The 16,958-nt window shown below is 44.9% G+C and overlaps 2 protein-coding genes across 2 annotated transcripts in view; one reads left to right on the plus strand and one right to left on the minus strand.

Annotated features, from left to right (window-relative positions):
- Window positions 1-16,958, plus strand: part of LOC128436258 (protein NLRC5-like) — a 426,728-nt gene that overhangs the window by 194,305 nt on the left and 215,465 nt on the right. The window contains 3 exon segments of the mRNA XM_053418014.1: window positions 3,589-3,762; window positions 6,456-6,629; window positions 7,009-7,182. Of these exon segments, the coding sequence (XP_053273989.1) occupies window positions 3,589-3,762; window positions 6,456-6,629; window positions 7,009-7,182 (522 nt within the window).
- Window positions 12,515-15,808, minus strand: LOC128436268 (matrilin-4-like). Its single transcript, XM_053418033.1, has 5 exons — window positions 15,174-15,808; window positions 14,571-14,754; window positions 13,988-14,140; window positions 13,041-13,145; window positions 12,515-12,583 (listed from the first exon to the last, which is right to left on the minus strand). Exons 1-5 carry the CDS (start codon window positions 15,450-15,452, stop codon window positions 12,525-12,527), a joined length of 780 nt encoding a protein of 259 aa, XP_053274008.1. The 5' UTR covers window positions 15,453-15,808; the 3' UTR covers window positions 12,515-12,524.

A 16,958-nucleotide genomic window follows, 5' to 3' on the forward strand; every position in this document is an offset into this window, starting at 1 on the left:
GTTTCCTCTAGTGTGGCCCCTGCATTAGGACACAGCTTCATTGAAGTTGGTGACTAATCTCTCAGAATCACTCAAAGAGCTCAGACCTCCACCAAGAACCAACACGCTCCTTATGAAACCACTTTGAAATCCACTAGAGACTCATTTGGATTTGGATCTGCACCAAATTCCACACACTGGTAAACATCAGTCCTCTGAGCATGTCTGTGAAAGAGGACCCCCCCCCCCCGATCTGGTTCACAGACCACAACCTTCCACCAAGTTTACTGGTAATCTGTTGTTTTTTATAATCCCACTAACGAACCAACCAACACACAAACATACTGGGTGAAAACAAAACCTCCTTGACAGAAGTGATGACAACCTGTGACTGTGACATGTGAGTTATCAGGACATGTCTTCACAGGGAGAGGAAGAGGAGTCATGTTTCTGAGGAGGAGCAGTCGTCCTGCTGTGCTTCGTGTCAGGACGTCCTGAAGGATCCAGTCTCCACCAGCTGTGGACACTGGTTCTGCAGACAGTGCATCACCTCATACTGGGACCAGTCTGGTTCTTCAGGCGACTCCTCCTGTCCCCAGTGTGGAAAAAGATCCAGAACAGGAGCTGGAGGTCAGACAGACGGTCAGAGCAGCACTGTACATGTGTCTGCTGATGTCTTCACTTCTGACAACAGCACATGTGGTTTTATTTTGTTCCTTCAAACAGCATCAACATTTAACATCGTTAGAAAAGCACAAAGTTAAAAAGCTTTTACTTTCTGTAGTTTTTCTGTATCTGATGAAAACAATCAGCAGATTCTCAGATTCTCTGTCTCTCACATTGTTTCTTGTCTTTCAGCAGATCGTGGTCTGCAGGAGGTTTCAGATGAACATAAGCTCAGTGTGAGGAGGAGATGTGAACATGTGACTGAAGGAAGTGATGAAACAGGAAGTAGAACCCTCCTCAACAGGATCTACACTGAGCTCTACATCACAGAGGGACAGAGTGAAGAGGTTAATACTCAACATGAGGTGAGGCAGCTTGAGACGGCTTCCAAGATGAAGATCCTCCAGGACACTCCCATCAAGGTCCACGACATCTTTAAAGCCTCCACTGACCAGCAGAGCAGCATCAGAGTCGTCCTGACCAACGGAGTCGCTGGCGTTGGAAAAACCTTCTCGGTGCAGAAGTTCACTCTGGACTGGGCAGAGGGTTTAGAGAACCAGGATGTGGGTCTGCTGGCTGTGCTTTCGTTCAGGGAACTGAACCTGGTGAAGGACCAGCAGCACAGTCTTCTCACGCTGCTCCATGTTTTCCATCCAGCGTTACAGAAGCTCACTGCAGAGACGCTCGCTGTCTGTAAACCTTTGTTCATCTTTGACGGCCTGGATGAGAGCAGACCTTCTCTGGACTTCAACCACAGGGAGCTTGTGTCTGAGGTCACACAGAGGTCATCAGTCAACGTGCTGCTGACAAACCTCATCCGGGGGAATCTGCTTCCCTCGGCTCTGGTCTGGATAACCTCCAGACCTGCGGCGGCCAATCAGATCCCTCCTGCATGTGTCGACAGGGTCACAGAAGTACGAGGCTTCACTGAGGCCCAGAAGGAGGAGTACTTCAGGAGGAGAGTCAGTGATGAAGAGCTGTGCAGCAGAATCATCTCACACATCAAGACGTCCAGGAGCCTCCACATCATGTGTCAAATCCCAGTCTTCTGCTGGATCAGTGCTACAGTTCTGGAGCACATGTTGACCACAGACCAGAGAGGAGAGCTGCCCAAGACCCTGACTGACCTGTACTCACACTTCCTGCTGGTTCAGACAAAGAGGAAGAACAACAAGTACGGTGAGGGACATGAGACGACTCCACAGCAGCTGACGGAGGCTAACAGGGACGTTCTCCTGAAGCTGGGGAGGCTGGCACTTAAACATCTGGAGGAAGGAAACATCATGTTCTACCAAGAAGACCTGGAGCGGTGTGGTCTTAATGTCACAGAGGCCTCGGTGTACTCAGGAGTTTGTACTGAGATCTTCAGAAGAGAGTGTGTGATCTTCCAGAAATCAGTCTACTGCTTTGTTCATCTGAGCGTTCAGGAGTTTCTGGCTGCAGTCTACATGTTCCACTGTTACACCGAGAGGAACACAGAAGAACTCAACATCTTCTTGGGAATGCGTAAGAAAACAGACAGTACCTTCTCCCTGGATGACCTCCTGAAGAGAACCATGAAGAAATCCCTCACCAGTCCAAATGGTCATCTGGACCTGTTTGTTCGCTTCCTTCACGGCCTCAGTCTGGAGTCCAACCAGAGAGTCTTAGGAGGCCTGCTGGGTCAGACAGAGAACAATCCAGAGATCATCCAGAGAGTCATCAACAACCTGAAGAAGATGAAGAGTGATGACATTTCTCCTGACAGAAGCATCAACATCTTCCACTGTCTGACTGAGATGAACGACCACTCAGTTCATCAGCAGGTGAAAGAGTTCCTGACGTCAAAGAAAAAATCAAAGTATCTCTCTGTCATCCACTGCTCAGCTCTGGCCTACATGCTGCAGATGTCAGAGGAGGTTCTGGATGAGTTGGACCTGGAGAAGTTCAACACATCAGAACAGGGTGGACTGAGACTGATCCCCGCTGTGAGGAACTGCAGGAAGGCTCGGTGAGTCCAGACATGATCAATAACATGTTCAATCAGTGGAGATGAGTCGTTCTTCAAATACACTCAGTGTGTGTGTGTGTGTGTGTGTGTGTGTGTGTGTGTGTGTGTGTGTGTGTGTGTGTGTGTGTGTGTGTGTGTGTGTGTGTGTGTGTGTGTGTGTGTGTGTGTGTGTCTGTGTGTGTGTTGAAGTTATTATTATTATGTACATATACATTCTCATTGTTCTCATGTACATTTGAGAACAACTAGATCAGATGTGGAGAGTGAAATCCAATGTGATCACTGTGCTGGAGTTTGAGGGTTCAGACAAACGACCATGTGGGGTCCAAGGGAGATTATTGTATATACTGTGTATATATATATTTATATAAATAATATATTTATATATATATATGAGCAAACAGCACAGTGTGAGGAGACGATCACTGAATCAGTGTTTGGATGAGAATCACTGACGGTTCCTTTAAACTGAAGAAGCAGGAAATATAGTTTATTCTTCTTTCTTGTCAAACCAGAGTTCCCACTCTGCGTTTGTCCTCCACCACCAACCAGTGCAGTGTCCGTCCCTCCAGGTTCCTGACATGTTGACTTCACAATAACATGAGGTCACTGTAACCTTTGACCTTTGACCTTTGACCACTGAAATCTAATCAGTTTCTCTTTGAGTCTAAATGTGAAGAAATCCCCTGAAGACAGACTTGAGATATCATGTTCAAGAGGCCATGAACATGTTCTGTGACCTTGACCTTTGACCTCTGCCCTTTGACCACCTGAATCTAATGAGTTCCTCTGTTAGTCTGAATGAACGCTTGAACCAAATCTGAAAGGATTCTCTTGAGGAGTTTTTAACAAAGAGGGGATTTACCAGGGTGAGGGTCACATGATCACGTTTTGTATGAATGTTGTGTTTTCTGATTTAATTCTCACAGATTTGATATTTTCTTTAATTACAGACTCGGTGGTTGTGGACTCTCAGAGACTCACTGTGAAGTCGTGGCCTCAGCTCTGAAGTCAGACCCCTCACATCTGAGAGAACTGGATCTGAGGGACAACTACCTGCAGGGTTCAGGAGTGAAGCTGCTGTGTTCTGGACTGGAGAGTCCAAACTGTCGACTGGAGACTCTGAGGTCCTTAAATCCTTCTTCACTTTTCAAGATTCAAGATTCAAGATTCAAGATTTTTATTATCAAATGCACAACAATAACATTAAGCAGTCGCTGGCAGTGAAATGCTTGAGTCACAGGCTCTCTTCTGGCAATGCTCAAGTAATTACTAAAAAATAATAAAATAAAAATAAAATTGAAATAGTATAAAATAGAATAAAATAGAATATCAAAATTTAAAATAGAAAATAAAGTATACATATCTAAATATATATAAAAACAGCTGAAGAGAAAATAAAACAACAATAGTGCAATTTATGCAATGGTGCAAGTATGCAAATATGTCAGGGTGCTGGTTTGGTGGAGTTATTGCAGTTCAGAGGAGTTTAAAAGTCTTATGTCCTGGGGGATGAAACTGTCTCTGAGCCTGGTGCTGCCGGCCCGGATGCTGCGGTACCGTCGGCCAGAGGGCAGCAGGCAAAAATGTTTATGGCTGGGATGAAAGGGGTCTTTAATGATCCGGCTGCTCTTCTTCCTCCACCGCTGGGTGTAGAGGTCCTCTATGGATGGGAGCTCCGTCCTGGTGAAGTGCTGGGCAGACTTCACCACCCTCTGTAGAGCCTCACGGTTCAGGGCGGTGCAGCAGCCAGTCAGGATGCTCTCTATAGGCTGCCTGGCCGTCTTCCTGATGGAGTTTGTGTGATGGGTCCAGGTCAGTGATGTGGACCCAGAGGAACCTGAAGCTGCTGACTCGCTCCACCGTGGTCCTGTTGATGGAGGGGGGGGGGCGTGTTCTTCTCCTCGTCTCTTCCTGTAGTCCACGATCAGCTCCTTCGTTTTGCTGACGTTGAGATACAACAAAATATAAATAGTTTTATTATTATTATTTATCACTATCATAATTTGCCAGAGTTGTCATAGTTACACAGTGAACTTTGTTTACTCCTTCGACTGACACAGCTCCAACAAAGCACGCAGCCACCTGACTGAAGAGAAGAAATACACAACACGTTGTTCGACAATGGAGACGTTAAGTTAGTTTTCCAGGTTTGCCTCGACACACATGTGTCATGTTGACAACACACTCGACACACAAGATCATCTGTTGATTTCACACAGATAAACAACACTTGCATTAAAGAAACTGTGACAAACAAACACACCCGTTCTGTGATGAGCGGTTGTGTTGTTTTCATTCTCCGATGAATGAACCTGATCATCGACAACAACGAGAACATCTTTTAAAATCCCGTCCGCTGACTTCAACCAGCAGCGACAGGAGGACACGTGAAGCTCCACACGTCCATTAGAAGCACGTTCACCAACTGGACTCATGAAAACACCGCTCGAGCTTCCTCCTTGTTGACGTGAGGGATGTTTACATGTACCTGTTGTTTGGTGTGTGCGCGTTGTAATGATCACCAGCGACAAACAGAAGCACTTTGTGTGGAGCTGGTGACGCGTGTGTGTTCTTCAATGCTCCCTGTGTCTCCTATGAAGAGGAGCATCAGATTGTGAAGCCTGGTATTAAGTTTACAGTTTATTCTGTGTTCGGACTTTCACCAGATGAACTGGAAGTTACCTCAAAGCACATCTGGTGATATACAGCTGACAAATCAAAGAACGAGACATTGATCTGACGCGTGATTCAGATTTCAGTGACTCGGTGGCGTAGTGAGATCGTCATCAGGCTAGAAGCTCAAAGTGCTTCAGCTCATTGTTTCGAATCCCGTTCAAGGTTTTTTTTTTACCATCTAAATGTATATTGCGGTCTCAACGTGATGCTGACACAGACACATGAACTCGTGAAGGGTTCATGTAGGATTTTTATTTCAGCAAGACCTTCAGTAGATCACCGCACTTCACACACAGGCGCTTTGTGAAAATGACGAATCTGCCACCGGCGCTGAAAAGAGCGTCAACATCTGGAATGTCGCCAGTTGCCATGCGCGCCAGTTAAACTGGAACACCGGCTCACGACCCTCGTTTCCTTCGTCGTCGCCTCCGTGCTCCAGGTTGCCGCTCCAACCCGATGGACAGAAGTTGTTCTCTATCATATATGATGATAGGGCTCGCTTTACCGGAGTGCATGATAAAAAATAAAGTAGAATAAATAACTACAAGATAGAGAAAAAGAGAAAAAGAGCAGAGCTGTGGGAGAGCGTGAGACACAGCAGCCTTCCTCGGCGCTGTCCTCCCCTTTATCAGACTTTCTTTCTTATTGGGTCATTATTTATTTAAATTGTCTCAGTTCTGCTCTGCTCACTGTCCGTCAGTCATCTGTCACTCACCCAGCCTGTCAGTCACGTCCACCTCATCAACTCCATTCACCTGCACTCACCTGCTCCTGATCACTAAGAAAGTTTCAGTAAATAACATGTGGACTGAGGCCGAGCACTCGTCCTCCTCAGGTTTTCAAAATAAGACACATTCTTATTGAAACACGTTGGACAGTTGATAAGTATAGAAACAAACAGGAAGTGACATCAGGAGCCGTCCCTACTTTAAACAGTGTTTAATTACACAAACCTGCTCAGTGACCAACACACAGAGAAGAAGCTGATGAATGAAACAATGGTCCAACATGTCTGATCTGATATTTATCTTCAGGTCACAGACTGGACTGAGGTCAGCAGCATGTTGAGAGTCTGTGTTGACATGATGACGATCCACAACAACAGGAGGACACATTCTAATATTCATATTTCTTTATCCAGGTTGATGTACTGCAGTCTGTCAGAGATCAGCTGTTCTTCTCTGGCTTCAGCTCTGAGGTCAAACCCCTCTCATCTGAGAGAACTGGATCTGAGTAACAACAACCTGAAGGACTCAGGAGTGAAGGAGCTGTGTGGTTTTCTACAGAGTCCAACGTGTCGACTGGAGACTCTGAGGTCAGTTCACTGACTGACTTTTGTAGATCTCATATCTATAAACAGCATTTATACACAATTTATCTAATTTTATTCTAATTTAACATAATTCCTCTTCATTCATAACTTGAATCCATTCATTAATTAATCTGTGACATTTTAAATTTTCAGCTACTTGTTAAAACACTGAGTTTAGTTCTGGATTTCCTAAACTGATCTGCAGGACAGAGACCGGGTCCAAATAATCTATTTGTACTGAATCAGGACTCGTTTTTAGTCCAACATGTCTGATTTCATATTTATCTTCCAAGTTATGAGTCTGTGCTGACATGAATATGTGTCTGTTATTTTCACACATGAACTCAGTTTAATTTACAGTTAAGTTTTATTCTTTATCTAGGTTGATGTGGTGCAGACTGTCAGAGATCAGCTGTTCTTCTCTGGCTTCAGCTCTGAGGTCAAACCCCTCTCATCTGAGAGAACTGGATCTGAGCTACAACAACCTGCAGGACTCAGCAGTGAAGGAGCTGCTTGATCTACAGCAGAGTCCAACCTGTCGACTGGAGACTCTGAGGTCAGTAGATGGTTGGAGTCAGTCCACGCTGCTTTCATCAGTATGTTACTAAACACAGTCAGTATCACAGATCCAGGGTCTGTGCTACCAAGCAGGATTTGTGGTTATCAGGTTAACTTCAGGTTTAGTTTTTTCAGTTCTACGAAGCTCGTCCACTTCTTAACCAGGTCAATCACCATGGTAACTTCTGATGAACAGCTAACCTGCTCCAGGTTCAGTTGGAGATCAACCAGTATAGAAGCTCCGCCCACTGACCACAGTGACTCTACACTGTTGTGTGGTGCACACTCTCCTTAAAGGGACGGATAAGGGAAGTTTAAATCAACGTCTGGTTGGTTCAGTTGATCTCTAACTCACCCAGAACATCTCAATGTCTCCAGACTCATCCTGTCCCCAAAACACCAGATGACCTCAGCTTCCTGGAGACAGGTCCATGTGTGTGTCCTCAGAGACAGTGTGTGTCCTCAGAGACAGTGTGTGTCCTCAGAGACAGTGAGACAGTGTGTGTCCTCAGAGACAGTGAGACAGTGTGTGTCCTCAGAGTCAGTGAGACAGTGTGTGTCCTCAGAGTCAGTGAGACAGTGTGTGTCCTCAGAGACAGTGTGTGTCCTCAGAGTCAGTGAGACAGTGTGTGTCTTCTTGTCTTCCACTCGTCTTGTTAGTAAACAACAGATTCAGATCTCGTGGTCTCGAGTTATTTAACTCGTTCACACGTTATTATGTCGTGGTCACAATATATTTTTACCAGATGCCACCAGGGGGCGCTGTAACTTACACATTGACACGATCCAGATGTTTTACCAGCTGTTCTTCCTGCATTTAGCAGCTGTGACTGAGTTTCTTTTATTCTGGATCATGTGTTTGTTCTCCTCTGATTTTTATTATAGAACAGTTTGATCCTGGTTGTGAAATATGAGGCTCTGCTGTCAGTCAAACTGTGCATGTCTGTGATTGGTCATCCACAGTAAACCCCGCCCCTTTTATGTGCCCGCTCAGATCTCGATGAGGAAACCCTGAGTTAACTTAACGAGTTGATAACCAGCGTCATGTGACCACTTAGCCTGACTGTGTCTGTCAGGTTCAGTTGAGCTGATCTCAGAAAGATCTCCTGGACATGTTGAAGTGTCTTCATAGTTCAGGTCTCAGTGTTTCCTCAGTGAAGCTGTGAGAGGACAATGAGGACAGACGTCAGGATTGGACAGAGACACAGAGAGACAACAGTCGGCCAATCAGACGAGCCACAAGCTGCTTGGGATCATGTGATTGAGTTGACGTGAAGACGACAGTTGTTGTTGTTTTCATGTGAACAGGAAGTGAAGCTGGACCACAGCTGACAGCCTCACACGAGGGACAGAGACGGTGTCGTCTTCATCTGATCTGAGACACTTTGTCCTCTCACTTCATCAGTGAAGAACTGATCAGGTGGATCTTTGTCACAGCTCTGAGATCAGTGGGACTGACGCCTCTCCTCATCACATGGTAACCAGGAGCTCTTTATACAGAGCAGAACCTCTGCTGAGGTCCATCTGTCTCCTCTGGTCCCAGTTTGTCAGAAGCAGATGTTCATCAACACACAGTGAAACATGGCTTCACCTGTAACAGCAGTAAATCCACCTCTCAGGTGTCCACTCTGCACTTTGACATGCAGAGGACACACACTGAGCTCTTAGCGTGTTCATTCCAACACGTGAACATGAAGCAGAGAGGAAGCTGCTCCACCTCTGAACAGGACTGAAGTCCCTGCTGCTCTTTCTACTGGATGAGCTGCATCACTGACTCACAGCTGATGAAGTGAGTCTCTGTGACACTGATGTCTTCTTCTCTCAACAGCTGGAGCAGAGTGTGAAGAGGACAGTGTGTGTGGACGGAGGCTGAGCTGTGTCCTGAGGATCCAGAGGCTGAAGCAGCAGCAGCTTGTGTGTAGTCTCCAATCTACACAACCCCTAATCTGCATGTGTTTGTGAGATGAAGCCGGAGCACCTGGAGAAAACACGTGGAGAACATGCAGACTCCACACAGGAAGACCTCATCTGAACCGGATTCAAACCAGCAACCTTCCTGCCCCGATTGTGTTTATTCACATGAAGAATGTGTTTATTGAAATGACACAACACAAGCAGAATATATAACCCCTCTATAAAGAGTCACATACAGTGTGTTTAAGTTTGTCTTTATTATTGTCCACCTTTGTCCCTCAGTGTGTCTCCATGTGTGTAGAACCACATTCTGTGTATATGTTTGTTTATGATCTTAAAGTTCCTGGATTCACGTCACAAATTGATTTAGTTCAACACAAAGTTCAACACATTGAAATCACTTTGAGTTTAAAATCAGAGTTTTGTCTTTGACACAAAAGATCAAAACTCTGGACTTAAAAATGGGACGTTTTCATTTCTGCATCAGGTGCAGAGCGGTGGTGGCTTTTCTACTTTTGACCCACAGGTGGCGCTGCAGTATAACAGCAGCACATCCCAGTCAAAGCCTTTATATTCAGTCTATGAGTCAAACACATGGATCATTTCCTCTGTGACAAACCAGATGTAACGAGAAGAAAAACATCTCAGAGAGAAAAGTTCTGTTTCTACTTGTCTCTGCTTTAATGCTCAATAAACATCCTTCCACCGACTTCACTGGAATCATGACTCAGCTTTTCTTTCCTCTTCAAACAAACTGGTGGAAACATCTCGTCCTTGGTGCAGGTAAAAGAACAAAATCACCAGTTTGACATAATGGAAACAACCAGAAGAAAAGTGAATGAGACATTTACAGTATGAAGAAGAGTCGATGAAGAGCAGAGCATCTTTAAGTCTCTGAGGAAACTGTTTCATAAACATTTTACCATATTTAATAGAAAACTGACCCGAGGACGTTTTATACAAACGTAGATGAAGATTCTTGTTGTACGTTCTCGAGCACCACCTCAGAACAACCACCAGGGGGAGACTGTAGCACCCTCTGGGAACAGCTGCATGCTGGGTAATAATTGATGGTGGGAGGTTCACAGCAGAGACAAGGGACAGAAAGTGTCTGAGAGATGATGTCCTGAAGACAGTGGCTCCTCCTTCATCTCCTCACTCCAGCATTGAGCTTTGACTGTGTCTGAGGTCATAGGTTCTTCCCCACCTTCATGTGTCATGTCCCATAAAATGTATAATCATTCATATTCCTGTTTACATGCTATAACATTACGTCTTCTCCTTGTTTCCGCTCAGACTCAGGTCATGTGTCCTCATCGGTTTGTAAGTGTTGTCTGTTGATGTCACAAAAAGTTGACATCAACAGACAACGTGATTAAGACGTCACGTTACGAGACAAAGGACAGAAGACAAAACACACGTCCACATTCTGAGTTTGACATTATTCAGGTTAAAGTGATCAGAACATGCTGTTTACTTGTCAGTGTCTTATTCAGACTAATGTCTTCATCTGGTTAATATCAGACTGTTGGTTCCATGTGAACGTGTCGAGTGCCTTGCCCAAGGAGCCGGAGTTGAACCACCAACCTCCAGGTTAATAGATGACAGGCCTCAGTCTCGTGGGAGGGAGTTTTCAACTGTTGTCTTGAAACTACTGGAAGTGTGTGTAGTTTGATACAGACAGAATTTCATACTGAGAGCAGGCAACAAGGAAATATCATAAGACCTTAAAAAGGTGGAATCTATAAACCCTGTGGGGGGGGGGGGGGGACACAGCTGTGAAAGATTTCACTCTTTTAATGTCGTCTGTGCTTTATTACAATGATTCACCAGAAACATATCGAAAAGTAAAGTTACTAGAAAATATATAAAAACATAACAGGTGTTCAAATATTAAGGAGAATAAGTTTATGGTCGTCTTTGTTTTTTACAACATTGCAAGAGTTAGAAAATCAACTGTTGTCATATGAATTAATTATTAATGAATTAACACGAACGCTTCCCAATAACTGACTGATTTCAGTTCATTATTCCACAAACATGTGGAGACTGTTGTTGGATGAAATGTAGAAAGTGCAGAGTGAAGAAAAGAATGATTTTACGTAAGAAAGGTCGTTTATTCAGAGTAAAATACTGATTATAATAATATGAACACCTCAATCAACACCAGACCACAGCTCCAGTGAAACTTTACACTTCCCTTTGTTTCAACACTTCTCACTACGAAGCCCGACAGGAGTTAAAAATGACTTTTCTACCTGGAAAACAAGAAACCATGACGTGTGACAAATGGGAGTGGTAACACCCCCCCCCCCCCCCCCCGACTTCTTTAATCTCTAGTCTACTGTTGGTAAAAAAAATTCTATAAATACATCATATTTAACAAAGCGTAGAAAACAGATCAAGTATAAATAGGGAACTAACAGAAACAGATGGAGGGTTGGTGACTGTTGAAAACTGCTGCTCATGGTTTTCTCTTTATGTTTATATCTAATATCTACATCGATTACATCCAGTTCACAAAGACACCAACACGTCTATGCTCCTGTTTGTATCTGATGATGTACGAGTAGATGTCTGGAGGATTTCTCTGATTGTTGGATGACACATGGAAACTGTAGTTTGTCACAAATATGCATTTAAATCAACACTATGCAACTTTTCTAGCTGAAAGCAGCAGCTTGGTGAAAGTGAGTCTGATGTGTGAGTGTGAACAAGAGAAAGTTTCCTCCTTCTCTCCCTGAGCGTCTGTTCTCTGTGACTCTGCTGAGTGGGTTCCATCTCCTGAGAGAACAACTGACTGAGAGTCACAGACACAACCAGCTGCAGCTGAAGAGTGAAGCTGAACTCAGATCAGTTACAAACACTCTGAAGTTATTAACAACCAGAGTTTATCTCCAATATTCAGCAGGAAACTGTGAAACATGAAGATTTGTTACAGCTGCAGCTCTTCAGGTTCAGGAAGCAGAGGATCATGGGTAATATTTCAGTTCAGTGAGTGGGACACGCGTCATCGCTCGAACACAGAGCCAAACAGAGTCAATCACCACATGTGGCCGCAGGGGGCGCTGTTGGTCAATAAAAGTTGCACAGTGTTGTTAATATTCATCTATTTTATACAAACGTTTATTTTGAATCGTAGATTGTTGTCGCTGTTGTCTTTTAAACGCAATAAGTAAACAAATGATTTATGTTTTACATCTTTACCAGAGAAGTGAATCCTAATCACAAGCTGTCAGATAAATGTGGTCCTCATCAAGGTGAAGATCAGCAGATCTACTGAAGGCCCCCAAGGCTTCGTGGAAACAGTGGAGGGTCCATTGATTAGAAGGGATTTCTGATTCCTGCTCTAAAGGATCTCTCCAGGATGTGCCCTCCTCTTCCTCCTCTTCCTCACTCTGTCCTTCTTCCTCTGTGGCGTCATGGTCACTTCCTGGTGAGAAGCTGGTTCTCCAGCTGCTCCAGACGAGCAGTCATCCCAGCCAGTGGGCAGTTGATTAAGGAATAACAAACACACACATGAGTAGTTTCTGAACATCTCACAGAATAATTCACACTCATCTCTGACATCGAGTCAAAGAAACATCATCTAACTGGTTTATATGGATCCAGTTCCTGACACGTTCGATACCAGTTGGATGAATTTCACTGTTTCCTGATTTGTATTCATCTCCATTGAATCTGTTTTTCAATGGATAGTGTAAAACATTAATATCTGGTGTTTCTCTTCTTCCTTCTGAACGAGCACCACTCAGGTGCCTCCATGTCCTGAGCTTCTCCTTCACACCTCCTTCACTCTGATGGAGCAGCTGCTGGGGACAACAGGCAGCGTTTTGAAAACATCACATGAGAAGATTCTTTTAGTTTCACATGGTCACAAACCTCAGTTCACTGTCTAACATCAGAGCAGCTGTTTGTTTCCAGATGTGTTTGAAAGGATATGTTTCTGTGTGAGCTGCTCCAGGCTGCTCATGGTGGCCTGCTGGAACTCCACCAGACTCTCACAGGCACACGGGTCCTTCACCTCGATCTCCCCCTGACTCTCCTCTGCACACACACGTCAGCACCATCATCCACATGGACGCACATGTCACCGTGTGGTCACCGCTTCTAGTTTCACTTCATGATGCCATCGTGAGTCACTTCAACTGTTTGACCTTCACTTCACCACATCTGTCTCCGTGCTGCAGTGATTGGTCACTGATCAGGAAACACTGCTGCAGTTTAAACTTGTGTTTCAGGAGTAAATCATGATTTTGCCTGAATGTTCCTGGGACCAACTGAAAAGTTCAATACTTGAAAACAAAGTTAAAAACGTCTGAGTTGCTCTTCTCTTGTTTCCATGTGGAATAAGGTTCATCTATGGATATATAGTTAATCTCCCAACTGTCATGTCGCACCTTGGCCAGTAGATGGAGCCAAACAACAAGATATTAAATTACCCTGCCGGCATTATCTTCTTCTTCTTCTCTAGGAATGGTTTCACATTTGAATTTTTAAAAAGAGGATTTAGTTTTTACAATGTGTGAGTAAAATATACAGTTTGAAAAGTTGAGTTGATCCATTCAGACTTTTGCCAAATTAAGACGTAAAAAATGTTGAATGTCAAAAAAGAAAAATTTCCTCATTGTCAAACTCACAAAGAAATGTAATTAAGATTTGATATTTTACAGTTTAACCAATAACTTCTTACTCACAGATACAACCAAATATACAGGGCTCGAATAAAGAAGTAAAACATAAAAATAATTGCACTTCTTTTCTAAAGTGTTAATTTTATAAAATAAAACATTTGCTTCTTGATAATAAGTGTGTGGTGTTGTGTGTTGTGTTTGTCGTGTGGCTCCTGCACATTGTGAAGACGCAGCGTCCTCAGTGGAGGATTGTACCTGGACAGACGTTCAGCTTGAGGTTCTCAGCGATGGTGCTGATGGCCGTGAAGTCGCTGGTGTAATAGAAATGTTTCTCCACGGGTTCGGACGCGATCTCACGAAGCTCCTCCTCCACAGCTTTCCCCACGCCCACAGCGTACATGGTGATGCCTGCGTACGTGCACACAGAGACCGTTCATCTGCAGCCACTCATCAACTGACAGGTCCAGAGAACAGACCGTTCATCTGCAGCCACTCATCAACTGACAGGTCCAGAGAACAGACCGTTCATCTGCAGCCACTCATCAACTGACAGGTCCAGAGAACAGACCGTTCATCTGCAGCCACTCATCAACTGACAGGTCCAGAGAACAGACCGTTCATCTGCAGCCACTCATCAACTGACAGGTCCAGAGAACAGACCGTTCATCTGCAGCCACTCATCAACTGACAGGTCCAGAGAACAGACCGTTCATCTGCAGCCACTCATCAACTGACAGGTCCAGAGAACAGACCGTTCATCTGCAGCCACTCATCAACTGACAGGTCCAGAGAACAGACCGTAGATCCTGCGTGGACCCTCTCACCGCTCGAGTCTTACCAGCTTCTTTGGGCATCTTGGCGAACTCGGTGATGTCGTCCTGGGAGCGTCCGTCGGTGAAGACCAGTCCGATGCGGGGGATGTTGCGGCTGGCGGGACGAGCGCCCTCGGCCTCGGAGAAACTGTTCTCCAGCATGTGCTTCAGGGCCAGACCCGTCATCGTCCCTTTCTCCATGTACTCAACCTACACAGACACAGAGATGAGTGGACAGGTTCTTGTTAGTCTCAACCCACCGGGACGTCCCCCGCTGAAACCTGAAGTAACCATATTTGGGGGGAGCAGGGGGCGGAGCTCCAGGTCCACACTGGCTCCTCCTTCTGGACCTGCAGTCTACAGGTCTATGACTCTAACTGAAGTCAGGGACGTCCTGAGCAGAAGGTTCTCTTTGTATTCACCTGTTGGCGGCTCGTGAAATAAAATGTAGTGTGGACTGAGAGTTGTGTTAAAACTTTTATCTGAACTGTGTAATGATAATTCAAATGATCACACTGTCTTCACGTGGCTCCAGAATGAAAGGTGGTTCTCAGGAGGCTTTTTAATACTTTCTCCACACGGAGTCTGACATGAAAACATTAAAGTGAAGATAACAAACACAGGTTCACCTTCATCACTGCAGCTTTGATCTCCTCAGCAGAGTGGTACATGTTGAGAGGAAACTCTGTCCTGACCCGGCTGGAGTACTGGACCAGACCCACTCTGGTGCCGTGAGTGGACACGTCCAGGGAGTCCACCACCTGAGACACAGGAGGAGGAGGAGGAGGAGGAGGAGGAGGAAGAAGAGGAGGAGGAGGTGAGGGATATTCACACACACTAAAGGCCAAACTATAGTCGGGTTGCACGCACGCAAGACACGCAACACGCCCCTTTCTGGTGGCTTGCATGCGTCCGACAATTTTTCTAACTACACGACAAAGCGACGCGAGCCTCACGCAGCCCGCTTGTGATTGGTCTGCTTACTACATCCCGTCCGGAGTCTAGTTTCCGGTTTCATGCCCCACTACACGCAGAAATCACGGAAGATTTAGAAGAACGAATATGGACCAAATAGATGAGCACTTGGCAGAAGAGATCCGAAAGTATGACCACTTGTATAACCCGTCACTGACTGGCAGATTTGTCCGCCAGAAATAGGCTATGAGGAGCCGGAGTGGCGATGTAAATAAACAGTCGACGAAGAAGAAGACGTCTCTTCTTTGTGTGTTTTGTCTTTGAAAAAAAACGTTACTCCGCCTAGTGTTCTGGCGGTGAATTGCGTTGCAACACCCGCTGCACGTTAGAGAAGTATAAACCAAAACGAGGTCGTCGATGCAGCTGTGTGGCCTTCCGCGGTTGCAGTCGCAGGACTATAATTAGGCCTTAACACCACCTGTTCGTTTAAGAGTAGGCTCAAAACCTTCCTTTTTGATAAAGCTTATAGTTAGAGCTAATTAGTGCGGCAGAACGTTACTTTTTCTATTTTATGACACATGACACACGGAGCTTCTCTTTCCAGCTTCTCCTTCCTCTTCTCCATCCCTATCCCCCTTCCCCGGAATCCCTTTGCTTTATCACCCGCAGATCCAGGGCCTCTGTGGCCGCACCATGGATTGCGGTTTGTTGATCGCTGTTGAGATATCTATGTTTCTCTGTATCTTGTGATTATATTTTACCTATATCCTGTGAACAAATATTAGCTGTATAATCCATATAATCAATAATGCTACAACAGTTACTTTTAGTTAGAATGATGTATAATCTTTTTGACTCAGACGCAGGGTCAGGCCCAGAGCACGACCACAGAAAGAGCAGGTGTCAACCTGAATGTCAATCTGACCCAAAATACAATTCGGAGAAAAGTGTGTGATGGAAATTCATCTTGAGATTTGAAATAATGAAAGCACGGATGCTCAGAAAAGAGAGAGGACGTGCCAGAACTAATACAATAAGGTGCTTCATGAAATATGGTGAGAAAAAGATATGAAATCCTCCGGAAAAGTATTATCTGCTGGGTCTCTCCACTGTGGCAGGCTCCCTGTTTGCCAAGGCCACAGTAGTGGGACACCTGGTCAGTTGAAAGTGATGTGCTTGCAAAAAACTGCACTTTGAGGAAACAGTATACATCTGGCCAATGGCTGGCCAGATGAATTCCCTCAAAGAAAAAGAACCGCCTCTGTGCCCACCCTGTGTCTGATTATATATACTGTGGACTTAGGATTGAACTGGGCTTCTTCTCGACATGATCCACTGAACCTGGTGACGTGTCCGGCAGAACCCCAGAGACTCTCTGTAAGTATTTCAGTGAATACAATAAATGTTCAATTTCCAGAACTTCATGTATAAGTGTCTAATTATTCCTTCTCAAATCCTGGATCAACAAACACGCTTGTCCAATCGCCGGAGGCGAGTTC

The sequence above is a fragment of the Pleuronectes platessa genome (genome assembly GCF_947347685.1).
Source record: "Pleuronectes platessa chromosome 2 unlocalized genomic scaffold, fPlePla1.1 SUPER_2_unloc_1, whole genome shotgun sequence".
Taxonomy (NCBI): domain Eukaryota; kingdom Metazoa; phylum Chordata; class Actinopteri; order Pleuronectiformes; family Pleuronectidae; genus Pleuronectes; species Pleuronectes platessa.

What these genes read in the sequence shown, in the direction of transcription:
- LOC128436268 (XM_053418033.1), bottom strand. Translation starts at nt 15,452, where the DNA reads ATGCAAGCCACCAGAAAGGGGCGTGTTGCGTGTCTTGCGTGCGTGCAA. An exon ending in TCAAAGCTGCAGTGATGAAG is followed by an intron (nt 14,755 to 15,173) that starts GTGAACCTGTGT and finishes GTGTCTGTGTAG; the next exon opens with GTTGAGTACATGGAGAAAGG. An exon ending in CAAGCTGAACGTCTGTCCAG is followed by an intron (nt 13,146 to 13,987) that starts GTACAATCCTCC and finishes GTGTGTGTGCAG; the next exon opens with AGGAGAGTCAGGGGGAGATC.